Genomic DNA, 24,356 nt, shown 5'->3' with positions numbered 1-24,356 from the left:
CCTATAGCCTTAAGGTGTCTGATCTCATCAGAGTGATGATGGATGAGTAGGTGTGACAATGACTCAAGACATTATTTATCTATTTTCATACACCTACTCCTCAACTGTTTCATTATCTGACATTACACATTTATGACAATCATTTAAAAAATCTATTATCTCTAAAAATCATATCAATGGGTGCCCACTTCACTGATACAATCAATGAAGACACACGTGTGCATAAGCAAATGTGGTGAAGAAAGCTGATGGTGCCCAGCTTCAAAAGATATAGCGTCTGATGTCTTAAAGGCTCGAAGATAAACAAGTGGCCATCTAGTTCAGAAGCAACAAAGCCCACATGGAAGAAACACACCAACCTATGTGACAACGAGCTGTCGAAGGGATCAGGTATCAAGCATCAAGGAACAAAAAAGCATATCATTGAAAATGTGGGTGAGTGCAGAGTGGACACTCAAAGCCCATTGGTAGCCAACTGGTCACTCCTTACTGAAAGGTTGTGGGGAGGAGATGAGCCAGTCAGGGTACAGGGTAGCAACGATGAAACATATAACTTTCCTCTAGTTCTTAAAGGCTCCCCCCCCCCCACTATCATGACCCCAATTCTACCTTACAAATCTGGCTAGACCAGAGGATGTACAGAGGTACAGATAGCAACTGGAAACACAGAGAATCCAGGACAGATGACTCCTTCAGGACCAGTGGTGAGAGTGGCGATGCCTGGAGGGTGGAGAGAATGTGGGGTAAAAAAGGGGGAACTGATTACAAGAATCTACGTATAGCCTCCTCCCTGGGGGATTGACAGCAGAGAAGAAGGCGGGGAGGGGAGATTTCCGACAGTGTAATATATGACAAAATAATAATAATTTATGAATGATGAAGGGTTCATGAGGTAGGGGGGAGCGGGGAAGGAGGGGGAAAATGAGCAGCAGATATTAAGGGCTCAAGTAGAAGGCAAATGTTTTGAGAATGATGATGGCAACAAATGTACATATGTTCGTGACACAATGCACTTGATCTTAGCCAAAAGGCCAAGAAGCGATTGACACAATGGATGAATGTATGGATTGTGATAAGAGTTGTATGAGTCCCTAATAAAATGTTTTTTTAAAGAATTGTATGAGCCCCCAATAAAATGATTTAAAAATCGATTATCTCACTATTTTGCACTTGACTTCCATATATCTGGCAGTAGTAAATACCAGGGTGCAAAGCAAGAGTAACACTGACGGTAATGGTTAAGTTATATGTTAACTTGTCTGGACCTTGAACTCAGTAATTTGGTAGTTACGTAATGATGCAATCATCTTCCATTTTATGATCTACTTTGGATGTTCTGCATTTTTGTGCATACCAAGGATTCATTAATACCGACCTGATCTTTGGAACCGAACTATGTTGACGAGGAGGAGTGGGTGTATTGTACGTAATGAGCTCTGACGACACAATGGTTATGCTCTGCTAATTGAAAGGTTGGCAGTTTGAACCTACTCAGCTCCTGTAAAGGTTATAGGAGATATGCTACTATAAAGATTACATCTTAGAAAACCTTATGGGCACTTTCACTCTGAGTCAAACAACTCAACAGTACATAACAACAATAACAGCATAATGTTTATATATGTTATAGGTATTGTGTTAGCCCGGGTTGACTAGAGAAACAAATTCATTGATACACTCATATGTTCTGTAAGAAATAATTTAAATATATAGCTTTGGGGGAAAAATATAGGTTTTTTGTATCCTCTTATAAATGTACATATAATACATATGTAATATATAAAGCTTATTTTTTGAAGCATTGAGAATAAGTTGAACATTGTGTTTTCTTATGCTTAAGCCAATGTGCATTTCCTGAAAATGAGGCCATTTTCTTATGTGCAATAAAAATAATCAAAATTAGTTGTTTGATCACTTTTACAATATTATTATCTAATCATCATTCCATATTCAAATTTCATCAATCGTCACAATAATATCCCTATCTCCCCCTCAGTCTGGAATCTAATCTAGGATCATATATTGCATGTCGTCATATTATTTACTGACGTCCGTGAGTCAGACCACCAGGAACATATTTGTCATCAGACAAATTCAGGTTTGATACTTGTCATAGTAGATCCTGGGAAAGGTAAATATGATGTTTAGTGTGCCCTCATGATTGTTGGTAATGTTTGATTCCATGACTTCACTTTCCCCAAAATCTTCAGAATCAACCATGCTCTTACAGTTGGAAAAAAAATTTTGCTTATGAGTGTGTTTCTCCATCAGTGCCACCCTTACTGCCTATGAATCACTTTGAGCCTCCAGGATGTGACAGGGTGTAATGATGTAAGTTGGCATGATGGGCAGGCCTGTCTACAGGGGCAGGAGTCAGGAACCCAGTGATCAGTCCTTTCAATCTGAGTTTCCTGCCACCATATTCACTGATCATTCCCATGGCTGACTTGCCTTTTGAGTCACTCCGGTCTGGTGAAAACTCTATAAGCAACAATTCTGCGGTATCTGTGCTTAAGGTCATCTCTGAGAAGCCACAGGGTAGGTTGTTCTCAAGTGAGGGAGAGTGGCCCTCTTGTGGTAGACACTTATATCTGTTCTGGGAAAGGGAGGTTGTGCAGACTCGGAATACCAGCGCTGGAAGAAGACCCTAGAGATTCTTTTTTTTTTTTTTTTACATTTTATTAGGGGCTCATACAACTCTGATCACAATCCATACATATACATACATCAATTGTATAAAGCACATCTGTACATTCTTTGCCCTAATCATTTTCAAAGCATTTGCTCTCCACTTATAGGTCCTCTTTTTTTTTTTTTCCCTTCCTCCCTGCTCCCCACTCCCTCATGAGCCCTTGATAATTTATAGATTGTTATTTGGTCATATCTTGCCCTATCCGGAGTCTCCTTTCCCCCCCTTCTCTGCCGTCCATCTCCCAGGGAGGAGGTCACATGTGGATCCTTGTAATCAGTTCCCCCTTTCCAACCCACTCACCCTCTACTCTCCCAGTATCGCCCCTCACACCCCTGGTCCTGAAGGTATCATCCACCCTGGATTCCCTGTGCCTCCAGCTCCCATATGCACCAGTGTTCAACCTCTGCCCTATCCAGTCCTGCAAGGTAGACTTTGGATCATGGTAGTTGCGGGGAGGAAGCATCCAGGATCTGGGGGAAAGCTGTGTTTTTCATCGGTACTACATCGCACCCTGACTGACCCGTCTCCTCTCCTAAACCCCTCTGTGGGGGGATCTCCAGTGGCCGACAAATGGGCTTTGGGTCTCCACTCTGCACTTCCCCCTTCATTCACTATGGTGTATATATATATATATAGCTGGTCCCTTTGATACCTCGTGATCGCACAGGCTGGTGTGCTTCTTCCATGTGGGCTTTGTTGCTTCTGAGCTAGATGGCCACTTGTTCACCTTCAAGTCTTTAAGACCCCAGACACTATCTCTTTTGATAGCCGGGCACCATCAGCTTTCTTTGCCACATTTGCTTATGGCTTCTTTAACTCCAATCAATTACTTTAGAAAACAGGTTAACTGCTCCAGACCACACTGGATTTGTATCTCTAGACAATCTGGGATATACCAAAAATTATGTGAAATGGGGTCCCACTATCTCTGCCCAGTCCAACTCAAGTTCACAGGTGCCATCGACCACAGCTACCTTCTGCACAACACAATGAAACACTGCCCGGTCCTGCACTAACCTCACGATTCTTCCCATGCTTGGACTCATGGTTGCAGCCGCCATAGCAGTCAGTCTCCTTGAGGGCCTTGCTCTTTATGGACACCCTCTACTGTACCAAACATGATGTTTCTCTCTAGGGACTGGTCACTCCTGATAACATGTCTAAAATATGTGAAATAAATTCTCACCATCCTTACCTATAAGGAGCACTCTGGCTGTACTTCTTGCAAGGCAGATCGGTGTGACCTTTTAGCAGTCCACAGTACTCCCTTAACATGGTGAGGCCAAAGTGAAAGATCCACAGACAGATGTTGCTGGTATTACCCGCCCACAGGCCTGGACAGGACTGACTGGTGGCAACCTGTGATGCAGGGAATTACTTAATGGGACCTTGTTAGCCATAGTCTTTGTAACTTCTACCAAAGGACAAGGTGGGACCATGCAAATGAGATAGTTATGCCCCACCAATGGGATTGTGTATCTTGTTGATAATGTAAATAAGTTACATGACACCCTTGTGAGGCGCATGAACCCCTAACAAGGGAGATAGCTCTGTTTACCATCAGGCTAGTCTTCAGGAGAGACAGAGAGAGAATGAGGAGCTGGAGCTCAGAAGACAGTGGGAGTCAGTGGCACAGAGGACAGGACCTGGGAGACTGATGCAGGATGGCTGCGGTGGAGGGTTGCCAAAACACAGATGAAGCTAAGAGTTGTAACATTTGCCCTGCAGGCCCTCACCATATCAAGGCCCCAGCAGAGCCTGGAGGCAGAAGACAAGAAGCTGCCCTCATGGAAGAAGTATATTCTGAATTTTCCCTCTTACTTTCAAGTTGACCCTGATCCCAAGTGGTACCCCATTACATCCCTTAACCGGAAGTGTGGTTTGTGAGTTCTGTGAGAAGGTGCAGTGAATTCCAGGACCCAAAGGCAGGAAGGAAAATAGGAGAGCGTGGGAGTGACTGCTCTAGATCGTGGAGCAGTGAAGTTGAACAGTAGGGCATGTTTAATCTCTACCTCCCAGGAGCCACCTTTGTGCTGATCTTTTTTTTTTTTTGCTGATCTTTATGAAAGAAATGATTGGTTTGTGGCCCAATGTGCAACAGAGAGAAATGCCATCTGTCTGTGTGCCCCATGGGGGTGGCAGGGACGACTACTGTCATCCGAGGGTATCCGTTGGCTGACTTTCAGAAGCAGACTGTCAGGGCATTCTTCCTAGTCCATCTTAGTTGGTAGCTCTGTGGACAATACCCACACGAACCACCACTGTAGCCTGCATGGCAATCAATCAATCATTCAATCAATCAAACCAAAAATCCCATTGCCCTCAAGTTGATTTTGACTCGCAGCAACCCCATACAGGGTTTCTAAGGCTGTACTTGGAGCAGAGAGCCTCAATTTTCTCCTGCTGAGCAGCTGGTGGTTAGCAGTTCAAAGCTTACTCAACAGTCCCACCAAGAAAGGACCCCCCCCCCAAAAAAACACAAACAAACCTAACACTGCTGGGGTTCCAATTCACTGCAATAGATTGCGCATGGCCCCAAGTCTTTACTCCAGTGTAATAGAGCTATCCTCTCCACACCCTTACCTGTCTGTCCCCTTCTCTTTGGCTATGGCCACGAAACTTGCTGTGACCAGTGGAATGTGAGTAAATCTGAGGCAAACAAAGGTTTGAGATGAACCACAGTGCCTGTGCTTGCTCTTGGACTTTTACCTTTACTGGATCTACAAGATGAGAGACAACTGGAGGAGAGATGCTCCAGCTGACCGGAAGTAGTTTTCAGGAAGCTATCCAGTGGCCCTGTAGACCCTGGAGGAATTCTGTGTCATTTTTCTCAGTTCTGAGGCAATTTGTTCGTAGCAATGGTTGATGAACACACAGATCAGAGGGAATTAATGACTTCATACTACTTATTAGACATTGGTTCTGCTCTCTAGGAAGCCTGAAACCGAGTCATGATGTAATCAGGATGGTGTATGTGTACTTACATAATATACCCATGTGAGTATCCCTCATTTAATCATAGCATCTGTTTGAAATGGCTTAGGCACACAAGACAATAAGAACAAACCAGGACCTCCCATCGCTTAGCTTGTTCCATACCGGAGGCACATTGTCTTACTGTCTTTTTGGAGGAAGAGCTGTGTACTCTTCTTTCCCTATGTTTGATAACTATCGTTTTCGTTTGTAGCGTAGTTATGTACAACCCCTGTAGTTGGCAACTACATAGTGCAATATTGATGATCTTTATCTTTAAGAAAATAACCCTTTTGATTGACTTTTAAAAAGTGGTGATGTGACAAAATATTTATCGGAAAGATTCTCATCAAATGCTGTTAATGTGCTTCAAGACCCACGATTTACTGGATCAAAGTCAAGCTGTTTTAGCTCTAAAAGAGAGAGTTAATGTTGCACAACTTCAAGCGTGGAATAAATGTAACGGAACTGGACCTGCAGGAGCTGCTAAACTGGTGCAGGTTTTCCTATGTATATCAATAACGACAACAACTAAACACACTAACAACACATAATTAAAAATTGAAGGACCCCAATAACCAAGGAGCCCTGGTGGCAGAGTGGATTATGCTATCGGCAGTTAGAAACCACCAGTCTTTCCTCTAGAGAGTGGTTCTCAGCCTTCCTCAGCCCACGACCCTTTAATACCATTCGCATGTTGTGGTGACCCCCCGACCATAAAATTATTTTCATTGCTACTTCATAACTGTAATTTTGCTACTGTTATGAATGGGGTGATCCCTGTGAAAGGGTTGTTCATCCCCAAAGGGGTCATGACCCACAGGTTGAGAACCACTGCTCTAGAGAAAGAGGCCGCTTCTGCTCAGATAAGAATTTGCAGCCTTGGAAACCCCCAGGGGGGATTTTTTTCTATCCTATAGGCCATCTTCAACTTGAGTCATATTCAACTTGATGACAGTGAGTGAGAATAGTTCATTTATTTTTTCATCTCTTTGTTGGCTGCCTGAATGTATTTTTTGGTGAAATACCTGTTCTTATTGTCTTCCCACTTTTCACTTAGACAATTTGTTTTCTTGCTGAAGCATTCCATAAAGTTCAGAGATTAGTCCTTTGTCTGCCATATAGTTTAAAGTAAAAGTAGGAAATTATTAATGGCTGAAAAGCATTTTCAAAACAGAGAAACAAAGTCCAAGCCAACATGCCAATGCTCTCCAACCTCCCAACTTGGGTTTGGGGGTTGTGGCTAAAACCCATGAATGGGGTGTACTTGGGAGATTTTCTGATGGGATAGCATTTGCATAGTTGTAGGGAGCAGGATCTTGATTGGCTAGGAGGGGGCCTCTTTTTCAAAAGGGGCTTCAGGCAATAAGATATGGCTGATTACACATTTTTAGTTTAAAAGTATAGTTTTCCAAGTACAAAAATTTTAAAGGGTGAAAAGTCTTTTCATTGGGGATTTCTAAAAGAAATAACGGAACCTCTAAAATAACATGGTTAACATGACGTCTGAGCACCTTAAATTGTCTCTATCTACCATCGGCCGTTCTAACCATAAACCTGAACCGAAATGTACAGAGCAAGATTGGGGGTTTGCTGTAGCTCTAGATTTTTCTCCTGAAGTCGAGTTTCAGCAGAAATCATAAAGAGAAAAGAAAAGAAAGGGGAAAAAAATCAAACGGGGCGTTTAACACAATGGAACCACTTCTGTCAAAGAGAGAAAAAACGATCCAAACAGAACTTTAGTCAGGCGCTTTCAATCACGGCAAAGCACTCTTCCTGCGTATGCCTCTGCTGGCCTCCTGACCCCCATTCAGTGATGCAGCCACCAGCCTCAGGCACCCAGGGAACAAAAGGCTCTTTCACCGATTTCACCCTCCGACCCCAGAACTGCTGTGGTCTTGCTAAGCCGGCTCACGAGGCAGGTCGCGTGAGTCCACAGTGGGCCGGGCTCCGGAACGTTGCAGCGGGAGCGCATTTAGCAGGCCGCTGGCCTGGCGGGCGCCCGGGGCAGCATGTCCCAGCGCAGCTCAGTCGCCCAGACCCTGCGGGAGAAGCGGCCGTGGCCCCCGGAGCGCGCCGGCCTGGCGGCGCTGCGGGACCTCGGCGAGCGGGTGGCCGCCTACGTGCAGCGCGCCCGCGCGCTGGAGTGGCGCCAGGCGGGCCTCGGCCGGCAGCTGGACGCCTTGCGGGGCCCGGGGGACCTGGCCAGCCAGGAGGCGACCCTGGCTTGGCAAATCCAGGACAACCGCCAACGCGCCCGAGACCTGGCCGCGGAGGGCGCCCGTCTGCAGCGCCAGGGTGCTGAGGCCCAGCGAACGCTGGACGAGTTCCGCAGCAAGTACGGGTTGAGGAGGGGGGAAACTGAGGCAGGGCGCTTGCCCGGGCGCCGCGGGTCTGGGGAGCGATGTCACCGGCATTGCGGGGCCGCCACTGATCTCCCTGAGGCTGATGGCCTTATCCCTATGAAGGACAAGCACGGAGGGACATTTCCTGTCACCTTTACAGGAAGATGCAAAAGAAATCAGCAAAAAGATGCAAAAAGCTTCCAGTTAGGGGACAGCCCACTGATCACAAAGCACCACTTTTAAGTCGGTAGGTCAATGAGCTTTTGACAACTGCCCATACCCACCGGTGGCACAGTGATTAAGCACTCACCAACTACCGAAAGGTTGGGGGTTCAAACCTAACAGCCACTCAGTGTGATAAAGATGTGACATCATGCTTTATTTCAGTTAGAATTTGCAGCCTTGGGCACTGTGTCCAGGCAAGGACGCCCCGGTGACCTTGAGGGCTGCGGAGTGCGCTGTGGGGCTGGCCGGGTCCCTGGGCCCACGCTACGGGGAGCTGGCGAGCGACTGCCTCATTCTGGACTGGGTGCCCTACATTAAGGGCAGTTTTTTTTTTAATTTTTTTATTTTAACAATTTATTGGGGCTGATACAATTCTTTTCACAGTTCATACATATACATACATCAATTGTATAAAGCACATCTGTACAGTCTTTGCCCTAATCATTTTTTTCTCTTTTCTTCTTTTACATTTTATTAGGGATTCAAACAACTCTTACCACAATCCATACATATACATACATCAATTGTATAAAGCACATCCATACATTCCCTGCCCCAATCATTCTCAAGGCATTTGCTCTCCACTTAAGCCCCTTGCATCAGGTCCTCTTTTTTTCCCCCCTAAGGGCAGTTTTTAAAAGGCAGTTTTTAAAAGCCAAAGTTTCCTTCCGATTGTGTGCAGTGGGGCCGACTGTTGCTCTCCGCGCCCCTGCTGCTACTGCTCGGGCAGATGCGGGTGAGCGCAGCGGCTGCCGAGTAGACGCGGTTGGGCAGGAAGGAAACCCACACTGCAACAGAAGACGTTTGCTTCCTGAAAACAACTGTGTGGTCTTAAGGCCCCGTATTACATTAAAGCGCCTTCTAAATCCCACCCCCCTCCGAAATGACAGTCTTGGAAGCCTTATGAGGCAGTTCAACTCTATTAGCCTATAGATTCGTCATCAGTCAGAGCGGGCTGGGCGGCAATGGGCTCCGTTGGCGGTTTGGCATATACCTGTCTTATCACTGAAACTACCATTTATACTTCCCCTCCGGCGCTGTCTCTGTCCATTACTTGCTCCTTCCCGAACCAGAAAGCCTCGGGGTTCTGATTTTCATTGCCATAGATTGATTTTGCTATCGTAAGACAGACTGGTGGCACAATGGGTTAAGCATTGGGCTGGTAATGGTAAGGTTGGTGGTTCAAACTCATCCGCTGTTTCAGGGAAGAACGTCTTACTGTGTACGTTGGAAACCCCTCGAGACACGGAGATTGTTATTTTTGTTTGGATGTTTAACTCATAGGGACCCCACGTGACGGGGTGGAACTGCCTCCTAGGGTTTTCTTCATTGTGATTTTCATGGAAGCAGCTTTTCTGCGTCTTTCTCCTGCAGGGCCGCTGAGTGGGTTGGAACTGCTAACCTTTGGCTATCTATAGCTTTGCTTATTCAGAGTCACCAGGGTTCCTTCAGTTACTTGTTTGGCTCCTTCTGCATAGCATGGTATTTTTGAGATGCATAAATGCCGCGTGGTCCCCAGAGCCTTATCTGTGACGCACAGTACTGCGCCTGCTTTACAGAGGAGGCGTCTGGGACTCGGAAAACGGTGAGCTAGGAGGCAAGGTCAGCCCACTAGTAATTGCTGCGCTCAGGTTCCAGGCGTGTGGGTCTCCTTGTCTTTGCGCCTCATGCACAGGACGCCTGGATATTATATTTTAATGTGCGCTCCGTGGACCCGCAGCATCTGCATTCCCTAGGACTTTGTTAGGAGTGCCGGACCTTTGACCCTTTTCCAGAACTCCTGAATCAGAATCTGCATGTTCTACTAGATTTCCAGAGGATTCCTAGACTGACTGAATGGTGGGTTAAAGTCACCAGGAGAATTGTTAACCAAACCAAACCCATGCTCAGCATTTTGTTAGCATCTTTAAAGAATAAATGCATGTTCTCTTTGACTTAACAGTGCCACTTCAAAGAATTTATTCTATCGATACTTTCCAACGGTTCTGCCTTAGCAAAAGTCTGGCATGAACCTAAATGCCCTTTAATGGGCTGGACAATTATGGCTCAATCATGCAGTGGCATTACTACACAGTTGAAACAGGAACAGTGTATTATCATTTATTTATAAAAAGGAAGAAGAATACAGGTTTTATTGCTTGCATGGATTTCTGGACACACACAAATAATGATACTGACTACCTGTGGAAGATCAGGGAGTAGGCTCTGGGCAAATGGAGACAGAAGTGGGAGGGGATTGTGTGTGTGTGTGTGAACAATTTATTGTGATTTGGGTGAAATCTTACAGAGCACATTAGTTTCTCATTCACCAAGTTATACACATTTTGTGTCTTGGCATTAGTTGCAATCCTTTCAATATAACACTTATCTTCCAACTTCCTCCTGGGGCTCCCCTTATCCATTCGTTCATCTCTCCTGATGCTTCCTATCACTGAACGTTGTTTCTGGATAAACGTTACCTCTTTGGACTCACATATTTGGTTGTTCTGAGGTCTACCTTCCTTCGGGGTGTTATTGTTCACCTTATAGGCATGTGTATTGTTTGGCTGAAAGTTGATCCCTGGGAGTGGGTTCCGTTCAAGGTTTGAAGGGTGTCTAAGGGCCATCGTCGCAGGGGTTCCACCAGTCTCTATCACACTGGTAAGCCTGGTCTTTTAAAAAATGATTTTAAAATTTGTTCTACATTTTCCCCATGCTGTCTAGGAACTTGTATTGCGATCTTGATCACAGAAGTTGGCACTGGTAGCCAGGCACCTCCTGTTTCTTCTGGTTTCAGGCTATGGTTCCTTGAATCCTTTATTTTCTTCAATCTTCTTTGCACCTGATGGAAGGAGACCAATAGTTGCCTCTTCGATGGCCACTTGCAAGCTCTTAAGACTCCAGTTGCTATTCATTAAAGTAGAGTTAAGAGCATGCCTTTATTGACTGTGTTAATGACAATTGAGTTGCAGTAAATGCCCCAAGAGACTATGGTCCTAAGCCGCAAGCCCAGTGACTCAGTCCTTCCAGGTATTTCGGAGTGACTAAGAAGCGTTCCTACCTCTGTCCCCTGTATACTGCATGGATACGTTTGTAGCCTCTGCAAAGAGGCATGTAGAAATATCTTTTGTGATTTGACTGGGCAAGCGTGACTCCCGTGAGTCCTCATTGAAGGACTGGCAGTTGAATTTTCACTTGGTTCTGAGATAAGCCTGTCATGGAATCGTGTTTTGGTTTCAGGGATTTACCTAAACATTTCCTTTAATCTGTTCCCTCCCATTTTCTCTTTAGAGAGTTTTTTATATTCTGACCAGGGTAGTAAGATTTGAAAATTACTATAAACACACACATATCCATTGAGCTTGATTTTACATCCCAGAAGTGAAAATAATATTGAAATGAGAAGGTGTGCCCAAACTTGGTTCAATTTCAGCATTAGGGATTTGGACATCTGCTCTACTTGGGCAGCTGAATAATTAAAAAAAAAAACCAGGTCTCCAGCAGATAAAAAAAAATTCAATAAAGCAAGAGCTAAATGAAAATGCCACAGTACAATGAATAGAGTCAAGAATCAAGTTATGGAAAACCACATATAATTATATCAATTTGGGAAAAGCAGCTAGCACTGAGTAAATTATCAAGCAAATGACAATCATGAGCACCTGGAGTTCAACCTGCAGAGGCTCCCTGGGAGGCGATAAAAGATGTGCGAGTAACCCCAACAGAGGCTCCAGGGAACTGGGGTTCATGCTCCAACTCCCCCACCTGTTGCAGGCTGCTCCCAGGGACACTGATTTTCTGGTGAGTCAAGTCTGCCTTACTTATTAGCAGCCCAAAGGCAAGCGTTTGGTGTGCAGGTGAAGTGCTACTAGCGTCTGCTTGGAGATGGCGGCAGGTTCTTTGGTTTCCATTTTCTATTTTTCCAATAGGGGCATAACAGTAGCTGCTTACACACAGGTTTTGTGAGGATTAAATGACATAATCCTGAAAAACTGACATACGTTACACATAGTAATAAAATTGAGTAGCATAGGAACTGCATTGCCGCTGAGCGAGTGGGGTTTGTGGTAGGAAGTGGCAGGGCCACTTTCCAGTCAGTCTCACGACTGTAGTGGGGTTCTGGTGACCACAGAGAACATCTCCCCTCTTCAGAATGGATGGACTGTCGGTAGGTTTGGGGTAGGGGTAGACGGAAGACTCCTGGTTCATTTGCTGCTTCCAGTGACCCTGGAAATGCTACCCCTATATCCATGCACTGCGATGTTGAGCAAATTGGAAAGGAGTGGGCTCGGGAATTAAATTTTCACTCCTTTAAAATGAAAAATTTGTAACTTCAGCCTTAAAGGAGAGGGTATATTATTCATCGTAGAAAAAAAAATTCCTGCCGATTGTCTTATCAACATCCATGAAATATAGGAAGCTGTCCAACTCTTTCTTTCTTGTCCACTTTTCAGGTATGAAAATGAGTGTGAATGTCAATTGCTGCAGAAAGAAATGCTCGAATGGCTTAACAAGGTGAGCTGAACATGTCCTCAACCTCAAAGCCTCCAAACCAGATTCATTCCCGTCAGATTGATTCACACTCCTATCACTCCACAGGACAGGCTCGAACTGGCCCTGTGGGTTCTCAGACTGGAATTCTCTATCTGAGTAGAAAGCCCAATCTATTTTCTGTGGTGCAGCTGGTGGTTTTGAACCGCTGAACCTGTGGCTAGCAGCCCAACTCATAACCCATTAAGTTACTGTGTTCGACAGGGTTCTCTGAGAAACAAAGCCAGAATGCTACAGATAGATAGATAACATAAGAAATAAACAGTTAATTTAATTATAAAGCAGTACAAATGGCTCAGTGCAACTCACAGTTGTGAGACACTGGCAGTCCTTCAAGTCTTCTGGGCCACCAGGTTGTCCTCTGTAGAGCAGTTCAGGCTATCCGGGCATAGGCAGCAAACAGCGAGGCAGGTCATCAGCAGTCAGTCAGGTGAAAGGGTCCGACAGTTCCCAGCTCAAGAGATATAAATTCCAGTGGTGTGGTGAAGCAGGTCTTGAAGGAACCTCAAATTACAGTGACTCAGTCCACGGGTTAGTTGTCCCATAGGTAGTGTAGTTTGCAAATTGAGTCACAGAACAAGCAAGGCAGCCACACACTGGTCCGATAACCAAAGAGCAAGAGACAAAAAAGGCAAGACTCGCCAAGCCATTTATCTCTCTGCCCTTCAATTAATCCCACATGTGTTTATCGGCCAGGTTGGCACAATAAACTAACTACCTCAGTTACTAAGGCTCCCTATGTCTTGGACTTATGTAGGTTAATTATAGCAATGAACTAAATAGCTGAAACCATTGTAGTTATACATCCTCTTTATGCAACTTTAGAATTCACTGGTTTCTCAGGTGTCCCTAACTTAATTTCTTAATTTCAACTAAATCTTTTGTGTGAACATACATATCCGTACACAGATACATGATGTTATGGAGTGAGTTGTGTTTTTCAACTATCTGTCTAGTTGGCAGGCCACGATTTTCAGTATTGTGTGGTTTTCCTGTGTTTGGTGATCTTAATATCCTCCATTACATGATGTGTTGTGGATCGTAACCTCTGCCTATGTTATGGTCCTATTTGAAAGTTAGCTGTCCATTATATTAATGAGGCAGGATCAGGCCAGTTAAATGAGAATTAGGTTGTAGGTAGGATTAGGGTGGGATGTATCTTGAGTAACTACTCTTTACTACCTGACAAGAGAGCGAGTGAGGGACCTAATACTACCAAGCATGAGCAAGGAACTAAGCATCTCCAGAGACTTCCTCTAGGGGCAACAGATGGTTTAAAAAATGTCTTTTCCTAGAGCTGTACCCTGAATTTGGATGTCTTGTCTCCCAACTGTCAGTAGACTTCTGTTTGTTGAAGCGATCCACTTGTGGTATTTCTGTTATTACAGCACAAGATAGTTAAGATACATGCCTGCATGACAGAAATAGACGGTACATATTATTTGGAGCAATGATGCATCAGTGGCGAATTCTCGCCATCCATGCCAGAGATCTGGCCGTGAATCTCAGTCAACGCACCCCAGATGCGGCCACCACCTGTTCGTCAGTGGAAGCTGTTGTTGCTATGATGCTGAACAGGTTCCAGCAGAGCTTCTGGACCGAAAGGGACGAGAAAGAAAGACCTGGTGATCCAATTCTGGAAATCAGGCAGTGAGGATGCAATGGGTCACAGTTGTGCTAGCCCCAACAGATCATGGGGATGGTGTAGAGCTGTGCAGTGCTTAGGTCCATTGTGTCTGGGGTCACAGGCATTAGGGGCACCCAAGCATGCAAGCAGTACAATGGCCAACTGTTACCACTCAGACACAGTGCTTCAGGCAGTGGTGTTTTTAATGCAGTGATTGTCCTGGGATTGCTTCTCAGTGGGAAAACTCTCAAGAGAACAGAGGGGGAAAGTTCTCTCATGGATCGTGAAATTAGCCACATAGGAACCATTAAGATTCTTGCCAATGACCCCGCATGCGTGTGGAGATTCTTTTGCAGGAGCACTTTCCGTCTTCAGCTCCTTCATCATCTTGATTAGGGTCGTTTTTGTTTGTTTTGTTTTAGCCTGGATTATAAATAATTTTGGACAATAGAAGATAGACAAAACAGAGCTGGAAATTAGCTGTAAACAGAACCCATTAAAAATCATTTTAGGGGAAACTAATTATAAGGATCTACATATAAGCTCCTCCCAGGGGGATGGACAACAGAAAAGTGGGTGAAGGGAGATGTTGGGCAGTACAAGATATGACAAAATAATAATTTATAAATTATCAAGGGTTCATGAGGGAGGAGGAGTGGGAGAAGTTGGGGGGAAATGAGGAGCTGTGATTAAGGGCTCAAGTAGAAAGCAAATGTTTTGAGAATGATGATGGCAACAATTGTACAATGTGCTTGACACAATGGATGTATGTATGGGTTGTGATAAGAATTATACGAGCCCCCAATAAAATGATTTTTAAAAAATTAAAAAAATTATTTCAGAGCACAAATGTTGGAATGGAAGGAACCAGGGAGGCTAGTTAGTTGGAAGGATGTTTTATTTAGGGGACATCTACCACTCCCACTTTCTCCTCATGCTTATAACCTTATCAGAATTGCTGACAACTTTCAGCATTTAGAATGCTGAAGTAATTAACCCTCACTTGCCGTTCCTTTGCCTTTGAGTTCTCCACAAAGAGCTCCAGGCAACCACTTTAATCAGCGAGGGTGCGATCCGGATATTTGCCATCCAGGGATTTTGTCCACTCTCTGGTATCTCCTGCTGTCCTGCTAGTTGGTGGGAACGTCAGAACTACAATCTAGGAAAACCAATTTTAGCTTTGTTTTTTTCCCGACCACATGGCGCTTCTGTGTTCTGTCTCTGGGTGGGCATGTTATGTAGTGTCCAAACCAGGACCCTGGGTGAAAGGAGTGCTCTGTCAGTAACTACATAGGTAGTTGAAACGAGCTGGGTCTGTCTCTGGAGAACCCGCATACATGAGCCCTGTCTCGGGTAAATGGTGTCTCACCAAAATATCTTTCTCACCACTTCTCTGCCAGTTTGTTGGACTGTGGTAGCTGTGTGACCATGCGATGCTGGAAGCTTTGTCAGTGGCATGTCAAATGCCAGCAGAGACACCCAAACAGGTTTCCACAAAGCTTCCAAACTGAGAACAGCCAATGAACAAGGACTCAGCTCCCTAATTTGGAGGAAGTAGTGCTGGAGTTCCCTATGCATAGCTTCAAAACATTGTCAGATGTTGAAGACCAGAGGAATGGAAGCACAACATCGGCGGAGATTGTACCAGACGACGGCCCCTGTCGTTCAAGGGCATTGGATATGTGACTGAGGAGGAGCTGGTTCCTCAGAGTGGACTCTACCGTGGTGATGTGAGTCGGGTAAAGCCTACAGGAGGTAAAGCTTTGGGGAGCTTCATTTGATGATGGGACATGACTCAAGGTAAGGAGAAACAGCTGCAAACATCTGCCAATGCTTGAAACACGCAATGTGTGAAATACAAATCTAGGAAAATTGGAAGTCATAAAAAATGAAGTAGAATGCATAAAGGTCAATATCCTATGCATTAGCGAAATGGACTGATATTAGCCATTTTGAATCAGAAAATCATATGATTTACTGTGCATCAGGGACTGACTATGGAGCAGAGCATCAATTGCTCATACCAAAGTTCAGGTTGAAACTGAAGAAAATTAAAACAAGTCCACGAGAGCCAAAATATGACCACTTGAATTTTGAGACCATTTCAAGAACACTGAACACTAATGACAGAAAAGCAAAAGGTCATTAAAAGGAAAGAAAAAAGATAAAAGTGGATGTGAAAGGCATTCTGACACTGGCTTTTAACCGTAGAGTAGCTAAGGCACATGGAAGAAGTGGTGAAGCCAAAGAGCTGAATAGAAGATTTCAAAGGGCATTTCAAGAAGACAAAGCCAAATATTGTAGCGAAATGAGCAAAGACCTAGAATTAGAAATCCCAAAGGGCAGAACGTACTCAGCATATCTTAAATTGAAAAAAAATCAAGGCAAAATCCAAGCCTTGAGTTGCAATCTTAAAAGATTCTATGGGAAAAATATTGAATGATGCAGAAAGTAGTAAGAGGAGATGGAAAGAATGCACAGAGTCACTGGACTAAAAAGAACTAGTTGATATTCTTCCACTTCAGGAAGTAGCACATGAGCAAGAACAAATGGTGCTGAGAAGTTCGAGCTGCACTGAATGCATTGGCCCAAAACAAGTCTCCAGGATTTGATGGAGTACCTACTGAAATGGTGAAACAAGCTGATGAAGCACTGGAAGCACTCAATTGTCTACGCCAGGACATTTGGAAGACAGCTACTTGGCAAACTTACTGGAAGAGATTCATATTTGTGCCCATTCCAAAGAAAAGTGACCCAATAGAATGCCCACACTAGAATAGTGTCATTGATACTACATGCAAGTAAAGTTTTGCTGAAGCTCATCCAACAACAGTTGTAGCAGTACATTGACAGGGAGCTGCCAGAGGTTCAGATCAGATTCAGAAGAGGATGTGGAACAAGGGATATCGTTGCTGATGTCAGATGGATCTTGACTCAAAGCACAGAATACCAGAAAAATGTTTGTGTTTTGTTGACTATGCACAGGCAAATGACTCATTGTAAAGCAGACCAAAATCCTCACAATTGTACCAATAGGTAATTTCACAATAAATGGAGAAAAAGTTGACGTTGTCAAGGATTTTGTTTTATTTGGATCCACAACCAATTCTCATGGAAACAGTAGCCAAGAGGTCAAATGATCCATTGTTTCAGGTAAATCTGATGCCTACGTTGTTGTTTTTTTTAAAGAATATTGAAAAGCAAGGATGTTACTTTGAGGACTGAGGTGTGCCTGACCTAAGCCGTGGTATTTCCTATTCTCTCATACACATGTAAAATTGGATATTAAATAAGGAAGACCAAAGAATAATGGATATATTTGAATTGTGGTGCTGCAGAGTAATATTGAAAATACCCTGGATTACTAAAGGGACAAACTGATCTGTCTTGGAAGAAGTATGGCCAGAACTCCTTAGAGGAAAGGATGGAGAGACTTTGTCTTGCAAACTTTGGACATGTTGGTAGGAGAGACCAGTCCCTGGAGAAGGACATCATGCTTGGTGAATTGAAAGGGCAGTGAAAAAGAGGGAGTCCTTCAAAAAGATGAATTGACATCCTGACTGCAACAATGGGTTCAGGCACAGGAACAATCGCAAGCATTGTACAGGACTCTGCTATGTTCCATTCTGCTGTACATCAGGCCCCAATGACTTGAAACCAATTGATGGCACCTAACAACAACAACAAAATATATTTAGACTGGGCCATGCTTCTCAGTGGGTTGACAGTAATGATTTGATTTGTCAGCTACATAATGATGTAATCATTCCTCATGATGTGGTCTGGTAAGATCCACTAGTCAGTTATAAGGAGATTAGGATGGGGTCCCACACCCTTCCTTAGGTAACAGACTTACTTCTGGGTAAGGAGAATTTCTGTGGGGTGTGGTATGCTTTACTTTTTATCTTACCAGAGAAAAGAGAGATACAAATAGAGAAATCAGAATTCAATACCAAGAAAGATGAGCGGGAAGTGGAGTACACCTTTGGACCTGAAGGCCTTCCCCTAAGAACCTCCTAGACCCAGAAGATTAATGCCAAGGCACATGGAAGTCTCCAAGGAACGCCAAGCCCACAGATGCTGAAAGGCAAGACCATTCTCTTAAATTGTGAGCTGATGCAGATAACCTTCATCTAGAACTGGTGTTTGTATTTCTAGTCTCTTAAACCGTGAGAAAAGAAATGTCAGTTTATGAAGCTAACCACTTATGGCATTTCTGTTTTAGCAACATTCAATCACCGAGACATGATATAAACACACAGGTGGTTGTGAGAGGGGAGAACCATAAGTGGTCAATGCTCAGGGGTTGTTGACTCCTTGGTAGAGCTGGCTCTCTAAGCCTGTTGGAAATCTGAACTGAGATTTTCACCTTAACATCCTCCACCACCCAACTATTCAGCTGAACTCTGGTGGCTTGTGCCTAATTTTGCTTTTGGCAGTGATTCCAGTTTACCAGACAGAGCTGCCATCTTGCCCACAGTTGCCTTCAGGGATTTAGCTATCTAACACCCTTCTCTTAGATGCTAATTCAGTCTATCCCAACACCCCTTCCCCAACTCTCCATCCCCAATACCTTCCCCTGTTTGCTTTGTATTTATCTTCACTGCCAGAAGGGCTTTCTCTGGACACACCTCTAAGATTCTTAATTTATTCACCCTGTGCGATCTTGTTGACTTTTCAAAGGAGAATTACTACGATTGGAAATTGACATTAGATTTTAAAACACGCTCAGATCTTTTATCATCTATGTTCTAGGTGGGTAAATATGACATTGCAATTAAAATGAAAAACAAATCTTGCCTACAATTTCACCACCCAGATGAAATAGCTCTAACACCTTCACCTATATTGTGATGGGTGCTCAAAGCGTGGATGCTTGAAGTATCAGCCCTGTAAGAATATTGTGACCATTCTGAGGAAAGATGCCACCAAGAACCTGGGTGAGGGGCAGCATAGAGACTTGATGTGACGTCATTCTGGGTCCAGAGTAAGATACTTTTTTCCACAAATGTGCTGTTAGTCCAAGTTGACTAGAGAAACAAATTCATAGACACTCATGTGTGTATAAGAAAGAGCCTCACAGAAAAGAATAATTGTATATTAAGAAAACATGCCAGCCCGGTCCAGTCCAGATCAAGTCCATAAGTCTGATATTACCCCAGATGTTGATACAAGTCCATAAATTCTTCTTTAGACTCATACAGCCAATCAGCGATGCTGAATACAGGAAGATCACAGGCCAGTGGGTGGAGAGTCTTGTGGATCCAATGAAGGCAGAAGCTTCTCAGCACTGGTGTGGGTCTCCACGTGGCTCCTCCAGCTGCAGGGCTCTGGCTCTATGGTAGCTTCCTATGGCTTGTCAACAGGAATGTTTCACAGGAAGAGTGTGTGTGACCCACTTCCAGCAAGCCGTTTATCTCCTTAGCTCCTCCAAATGAGGTCATCAAGCTGTGACCTAACCAACAGGCTATCCTCCACCCCTTCACAAGCTGACACCAGTATATGTAGCTACCACAGCTGCTTGATGTCCACAAGGAGTGGAGCCTTTTAATAGGATCTTCACACCACTGCAGACTTTGAGTGAACTGCCTCATTTCTCTGAGCCTCTCCATCTTCTCTCTGAATAAATAGCAGTAGAAACTTTTATGTGCCTTCTGAAGCTTAAATGCCATGATAATGTATACGTCTTGCCTGGCACATGGTGTTTGCCGTTATTATTGCAGTGCACTTGATGTGTGACAGATGCCTGCATAGCCTCCCCCCAAATGTGGGCGCGTAACCTGGTGGAATGAACGTGATTTTATTTGGTGCATGAGGAACAGTCTTTATACTTGTGAAGTTATTTTATAATTACCTTTTATTTAAGGCAAGTGATATCAAAATTTCTTTTCAAGAAGACTTAAGTAAAAATGAATCAATTTAAGTAAAAATATAGGGTATATACTAGCGCAGGGGGTGCTTGGATGTAGTGGAAATCTTGAACACAGAATGCGGATGCAGGAATCTGGGGAAATCCTTGCAATAGCTCACATGATTCCTAGAACAGCTTTAGCACCTGGACCGAAAGCAAACTTGATCTTTTTGAAAGACTTTTGACACTCACAGTTTGAAGTAAAAGTGTTGTTTAATTAAACCCTTGTAAATCAGAAATTTCAGTGAGCTTGAATACCAATTTTTTATTAATAGGATTTTAAATGGTGTTTGAGGCTCGCTTTAAAGGTAAAGTGGGCTCTAGTTATTTCTCCAGTCTTTTTCTCAAAAGTGGTTGTAACTAGTGGTTTTCACACTTTAATGTATATGAGAATTACATGGAGGATATATTAAAGCCAGATTGTTAGACTGTGAATTTTGGCTCCACAGAGAATTTGGCCAGAGAATTTGTTTTTCTAACCACTTCCCAGATGACGTCCAGGGACCACACTTTGAGAACTACTGATTCTGAGACTGCTGCCCAGAATATCAGGCTTAGGATATATTGGGCAATACTTCTAAAATTAGAACTATTGATTCAGACTCAATGTGAAAAATCCAGACGCTGGTGGGGCTTTAGAAAATGCAGCTGACAGCATCCAAAGCACAATAAAAATACAGCAGCTACACATTTCTCAGTTTTGATGTAAACAAAAGAAAATATTCCCAAGGGAATTTCCTTGACACACCAACAACTACACATTCCAGTGACACCCAGTCATCTCTGGGGATTTGGGGGTGCGGGGAGGAGTAGTTTGTCAGATGTTTGCTTTCAAAGCAAGAGAATGTGCTTACAGAAACATCTGATTGTGTCCGTATTTTAAGGACAATTATTGAATGCCCTTTATTTTCATCACAAGAAGCTATAATTAGAATTTTAAAGGCTTGATTGAAGGGACCCACAAGCTATTTGCTTTCTCATAATTCTACTAGGTAGATAGGGAATAATGGCAGGTACCTGGAAAGGTAGGGTCAGGATTCAGCACCCAACTCTTGACTAGTAGAGAGAAGGCCAAGACAGATGCCAGTGCTATTACCTCCCAACAACTCCCATTGACAAGCTGACTATTCTGTTATTTTTGGTTGCTGTAGAGTTGGCTTCCCGTATGCCAATCCCATGCACAACAGAGTAAAAGCTGCCTGGTTCAGCACCATCTCCATGATCGGCTGAGGATACGATCTTTGTGACCATAGGGTTTTCCTTGGCTGATTTTTGGAAGCAGATCATCAGGCCTGACTTCCTAGTCTGTGATAGTGTAGAAACAACAGAAATCTGTTCATCATCATAAGAATGCACAATACCAGTCCCTCCCCCCACCCCCTAGCAGATGGGAGGTACCTGCCCCAGGTGTATTTGCTTGAAGTCAAACACAGATTTGCAAATTTAACCATTAAACCATCAATGCTATTAACTGGGACCTGGAACACATTTGAGGCTTTGGGCTTTGACCTTCCTGGCAATAAAAAGAAACTCTAGTTTTTCCAGTGCAGCCCCTCAGGGTCCAATGAATTGTTTGAAGGCTTCTAAGGGAGGAGGGTTATTGGGTGTGTTAGGACTGATTGACTACAGAAACAAATTCAGTGACTCATATATATGTGTAAGGAAGAGCTTTATATCAAGGTGTAATTAGATATCAAGAAGACTTCCAATCCCAGTCCAAATCAATTCCATAAGTTTGATTCCAGGCCATGAATCCCTCTTCAGATTAATGCAATGATGCAGTGATGGAGACTGCAATGCTCTAATGATGCAATGGTGGAGAATGCAAGAAGATCCCAGATGGCTGGGTGCAGAATCTTGTGGGCCCATTGGGTATGGAAGCATCAAAAGGCACTAGCGGATCTCAGACACATGGCTCACCAGCACGAAGGTGAAACAGAGTGGGGAGGGCTGTCTTGAAGAGCCATTTATCTCAGTCACCCTCCCATCAAGCTGAGACCTGATAGACTGGCTAAAGTCCACCCACATGTTCCTGCAGGAGCTATGTTGGCCCCAAAAAACCTATCACACTGAGTGAAAGGAAATGCTTATGATTCCTTCTCATGCCTGTCTCTGGAGCGTCTCTGCTTTGTTCCTTTATATGTTGGCTCCATGGAAGGATTTATTTGAAGAATGGCATCTATTTTTTTTTTAAAAAGTGTGAGGATAAAGACTTATAAGTAGTTGGTCTCTTTAACACAAAATGGCCTCATATCTCTATTTCCAGTTCGTTAACTCCAGTAACTGTGGATAAACTGCAGATGGATGTTTGGTAAACATTAAGATGACTGGGACTCCTCTGCACCACTCCCACGCTCCAAGTCTTAAGAGAAGCAGAGAGAAGGCTCAAAAATATCCCGAGGGCTGGATCAGTCTCTTCGTTTCTCTTCCCACCTGCCTCCGAGTCTGGGAAGAGTTGGGATGAATGTGCTGTACTCATAAAACACATATCCGCTGTCAAGGAACTAGTGTAAACAATGGGAAACACCTCATCAATAACTTAAATATATTGATTGCATGATATAATAATATTTTTTATATATTGGGTGAGAGAATATTTTATTAAAATGAACTTCATCTATTTCTCTTTTGTTTACTTAATGTGGTGATGAGAAAAACATTTAAAAAATCATTTTATTGGGGGCTCATAAAACTTATCACAATCTATATATACATCAATTGTGTAAAGCACATTTGTACATTCATTACCCTCATCATTCTCAAAACATTTGCTCTCCATGTAAGCCCCTGGAATCAGCTCCTCATTTCCCCCACTCCCTGCCCGCTACCCCCTCCCTCATGAACCCTTGATAATTTTTTTTAACATTTTATTAGGGACTCATACAACTCTTATCACAATCCATACATATACATACATCACTTTTAAAAAGCACATCTGTACATTCTTTGCCCTAATCATTTTCAAAGCATTTGCTCCCCACTTTGCATCAGGTCCTCTTTTTCCCCCTCCCTCCCCGCTCCCCCTGCCCTCATGAGCCCTTGCTAATTTATAAAGTATTATTTTGTCATATCTTACACTGTCCTCAGTCTCCTTTCACCTACTTTTCTGTTGTCCATCCCCCCCCATGGAGGAGGTTATATGTAGATCCCTGTAATCGGTTCCCCCTTTCTACCCCACCCTCCCTCAACTCTCCCAGTATTGCCACTCTCACCACTGGTCCTGAAGAATCATCGCCCTGGATTCCCTCTGTTTCCAATTTCCTATTTGTACTAGTGTATATCCTCTGGTCTAGCCGGATTTGTAAGGCAGAATTGGGATCATGATAGTGAGGGGTGGCGGGGAGGAAGCATTTGGGAACTTGAGGAAAGTTGAATGTTTCATCATTGCTACACTGCACCCTGACTACTTCGTCCCGTGACCCTTCTGTAAGGGGATCTCCAGTTGCCTACAAATGGGCTTTGGGTCCCCACTCTGCACTCCCCCTCATTCACAATGATATGATTTTTTGTTCTGATGATGCCTGATACTTCATCCCTTCTACACCTCATAATTACACAGACTGATGTGCTTCTTCAATGTGGGTTTTGTTGCTTCTGTGCTAGATGGTATCTTGTTTACCTTCAAGCCTTTAAGACCCCAGATGCTATATCTTTTGATAGCTGGGCACCATCAGCTTTCTTCACCACATTTGCTTATGCACTCAATTGTCTTCAGCGATCATACTGGGGACGTGAGTACACAATGATACATTTTTTTTCTTTGATGCCTGATAACTGATCCAATGAGAGCATTTTAGTTTAATTGGTGTTCTCTCTGCTTCCTGTATGAGTATCTGAGTCTCATTTATTAAGGAGGGGAAGTTTGCTTCCAGAAATTCCCTCGCTAATTTAGCTATTGACTTCTTTGCTGTGTCTTGTTCTGTTAGACCGATTATAAGAATATTGTTCCTATTCATAGCATCTGCCATTGATTTCAGATTTTCTTCCACCTCTGATTATCTTGTTTGACTGTCTTTCTTATTTGTTGAAGTCTGCCTGACTGGCCTCGAGATT

The 24,356-nt window shown here is 43.7% G+C and overlaps 1 protein-coding gene across 1 annotated transcript in view; it reads left to right on the top strand.

Moving 5' to 3' along the window:
• Window positions 1-7,677: 7,677 nt before the first annotated feature.
• BFSP1 (beaded filament structural protein 1) overlaps window positions 7,678-24,356 on the top strand; it is a 56,577-nt gene continuing 39,898 nt past the window's right edge. Inside the window, exons 1-2 of the mRNA XM_075527976.1 lie at window positions 7,678-8,003; window positions 12,669-12,729. Coding sequence (XP_075384091.1) covers window positions 7,678-8,003; window positions 12,669-12,729 — 387 coding nt within the window. The remainder of the gene's footprint in view (window positions 8,004-12,668; window positions 12,730-24,356) is intronic.

Source organism: Tenrec ecaudatus, chromosome 12 (genome assembly GCF_050624435.1).
Source record: "Tenrec ecaudatus isolate mTenEca1 chromosome 12, mTenEca1.hap1, whole genome shotgun sequence".
Classification (NCBI taxonomy): domain Eukaryota; kingdom Metazoa; phylum Chordata; class Mammalia; order Afrosoricida; family Tenrecidae; genus Tenrec; species Tenrec ecaudatus.
Note: the sequence above shows the minus strand (reverse complement) of the source record. Positions and strands in the feature narration are given on the sequence as shown.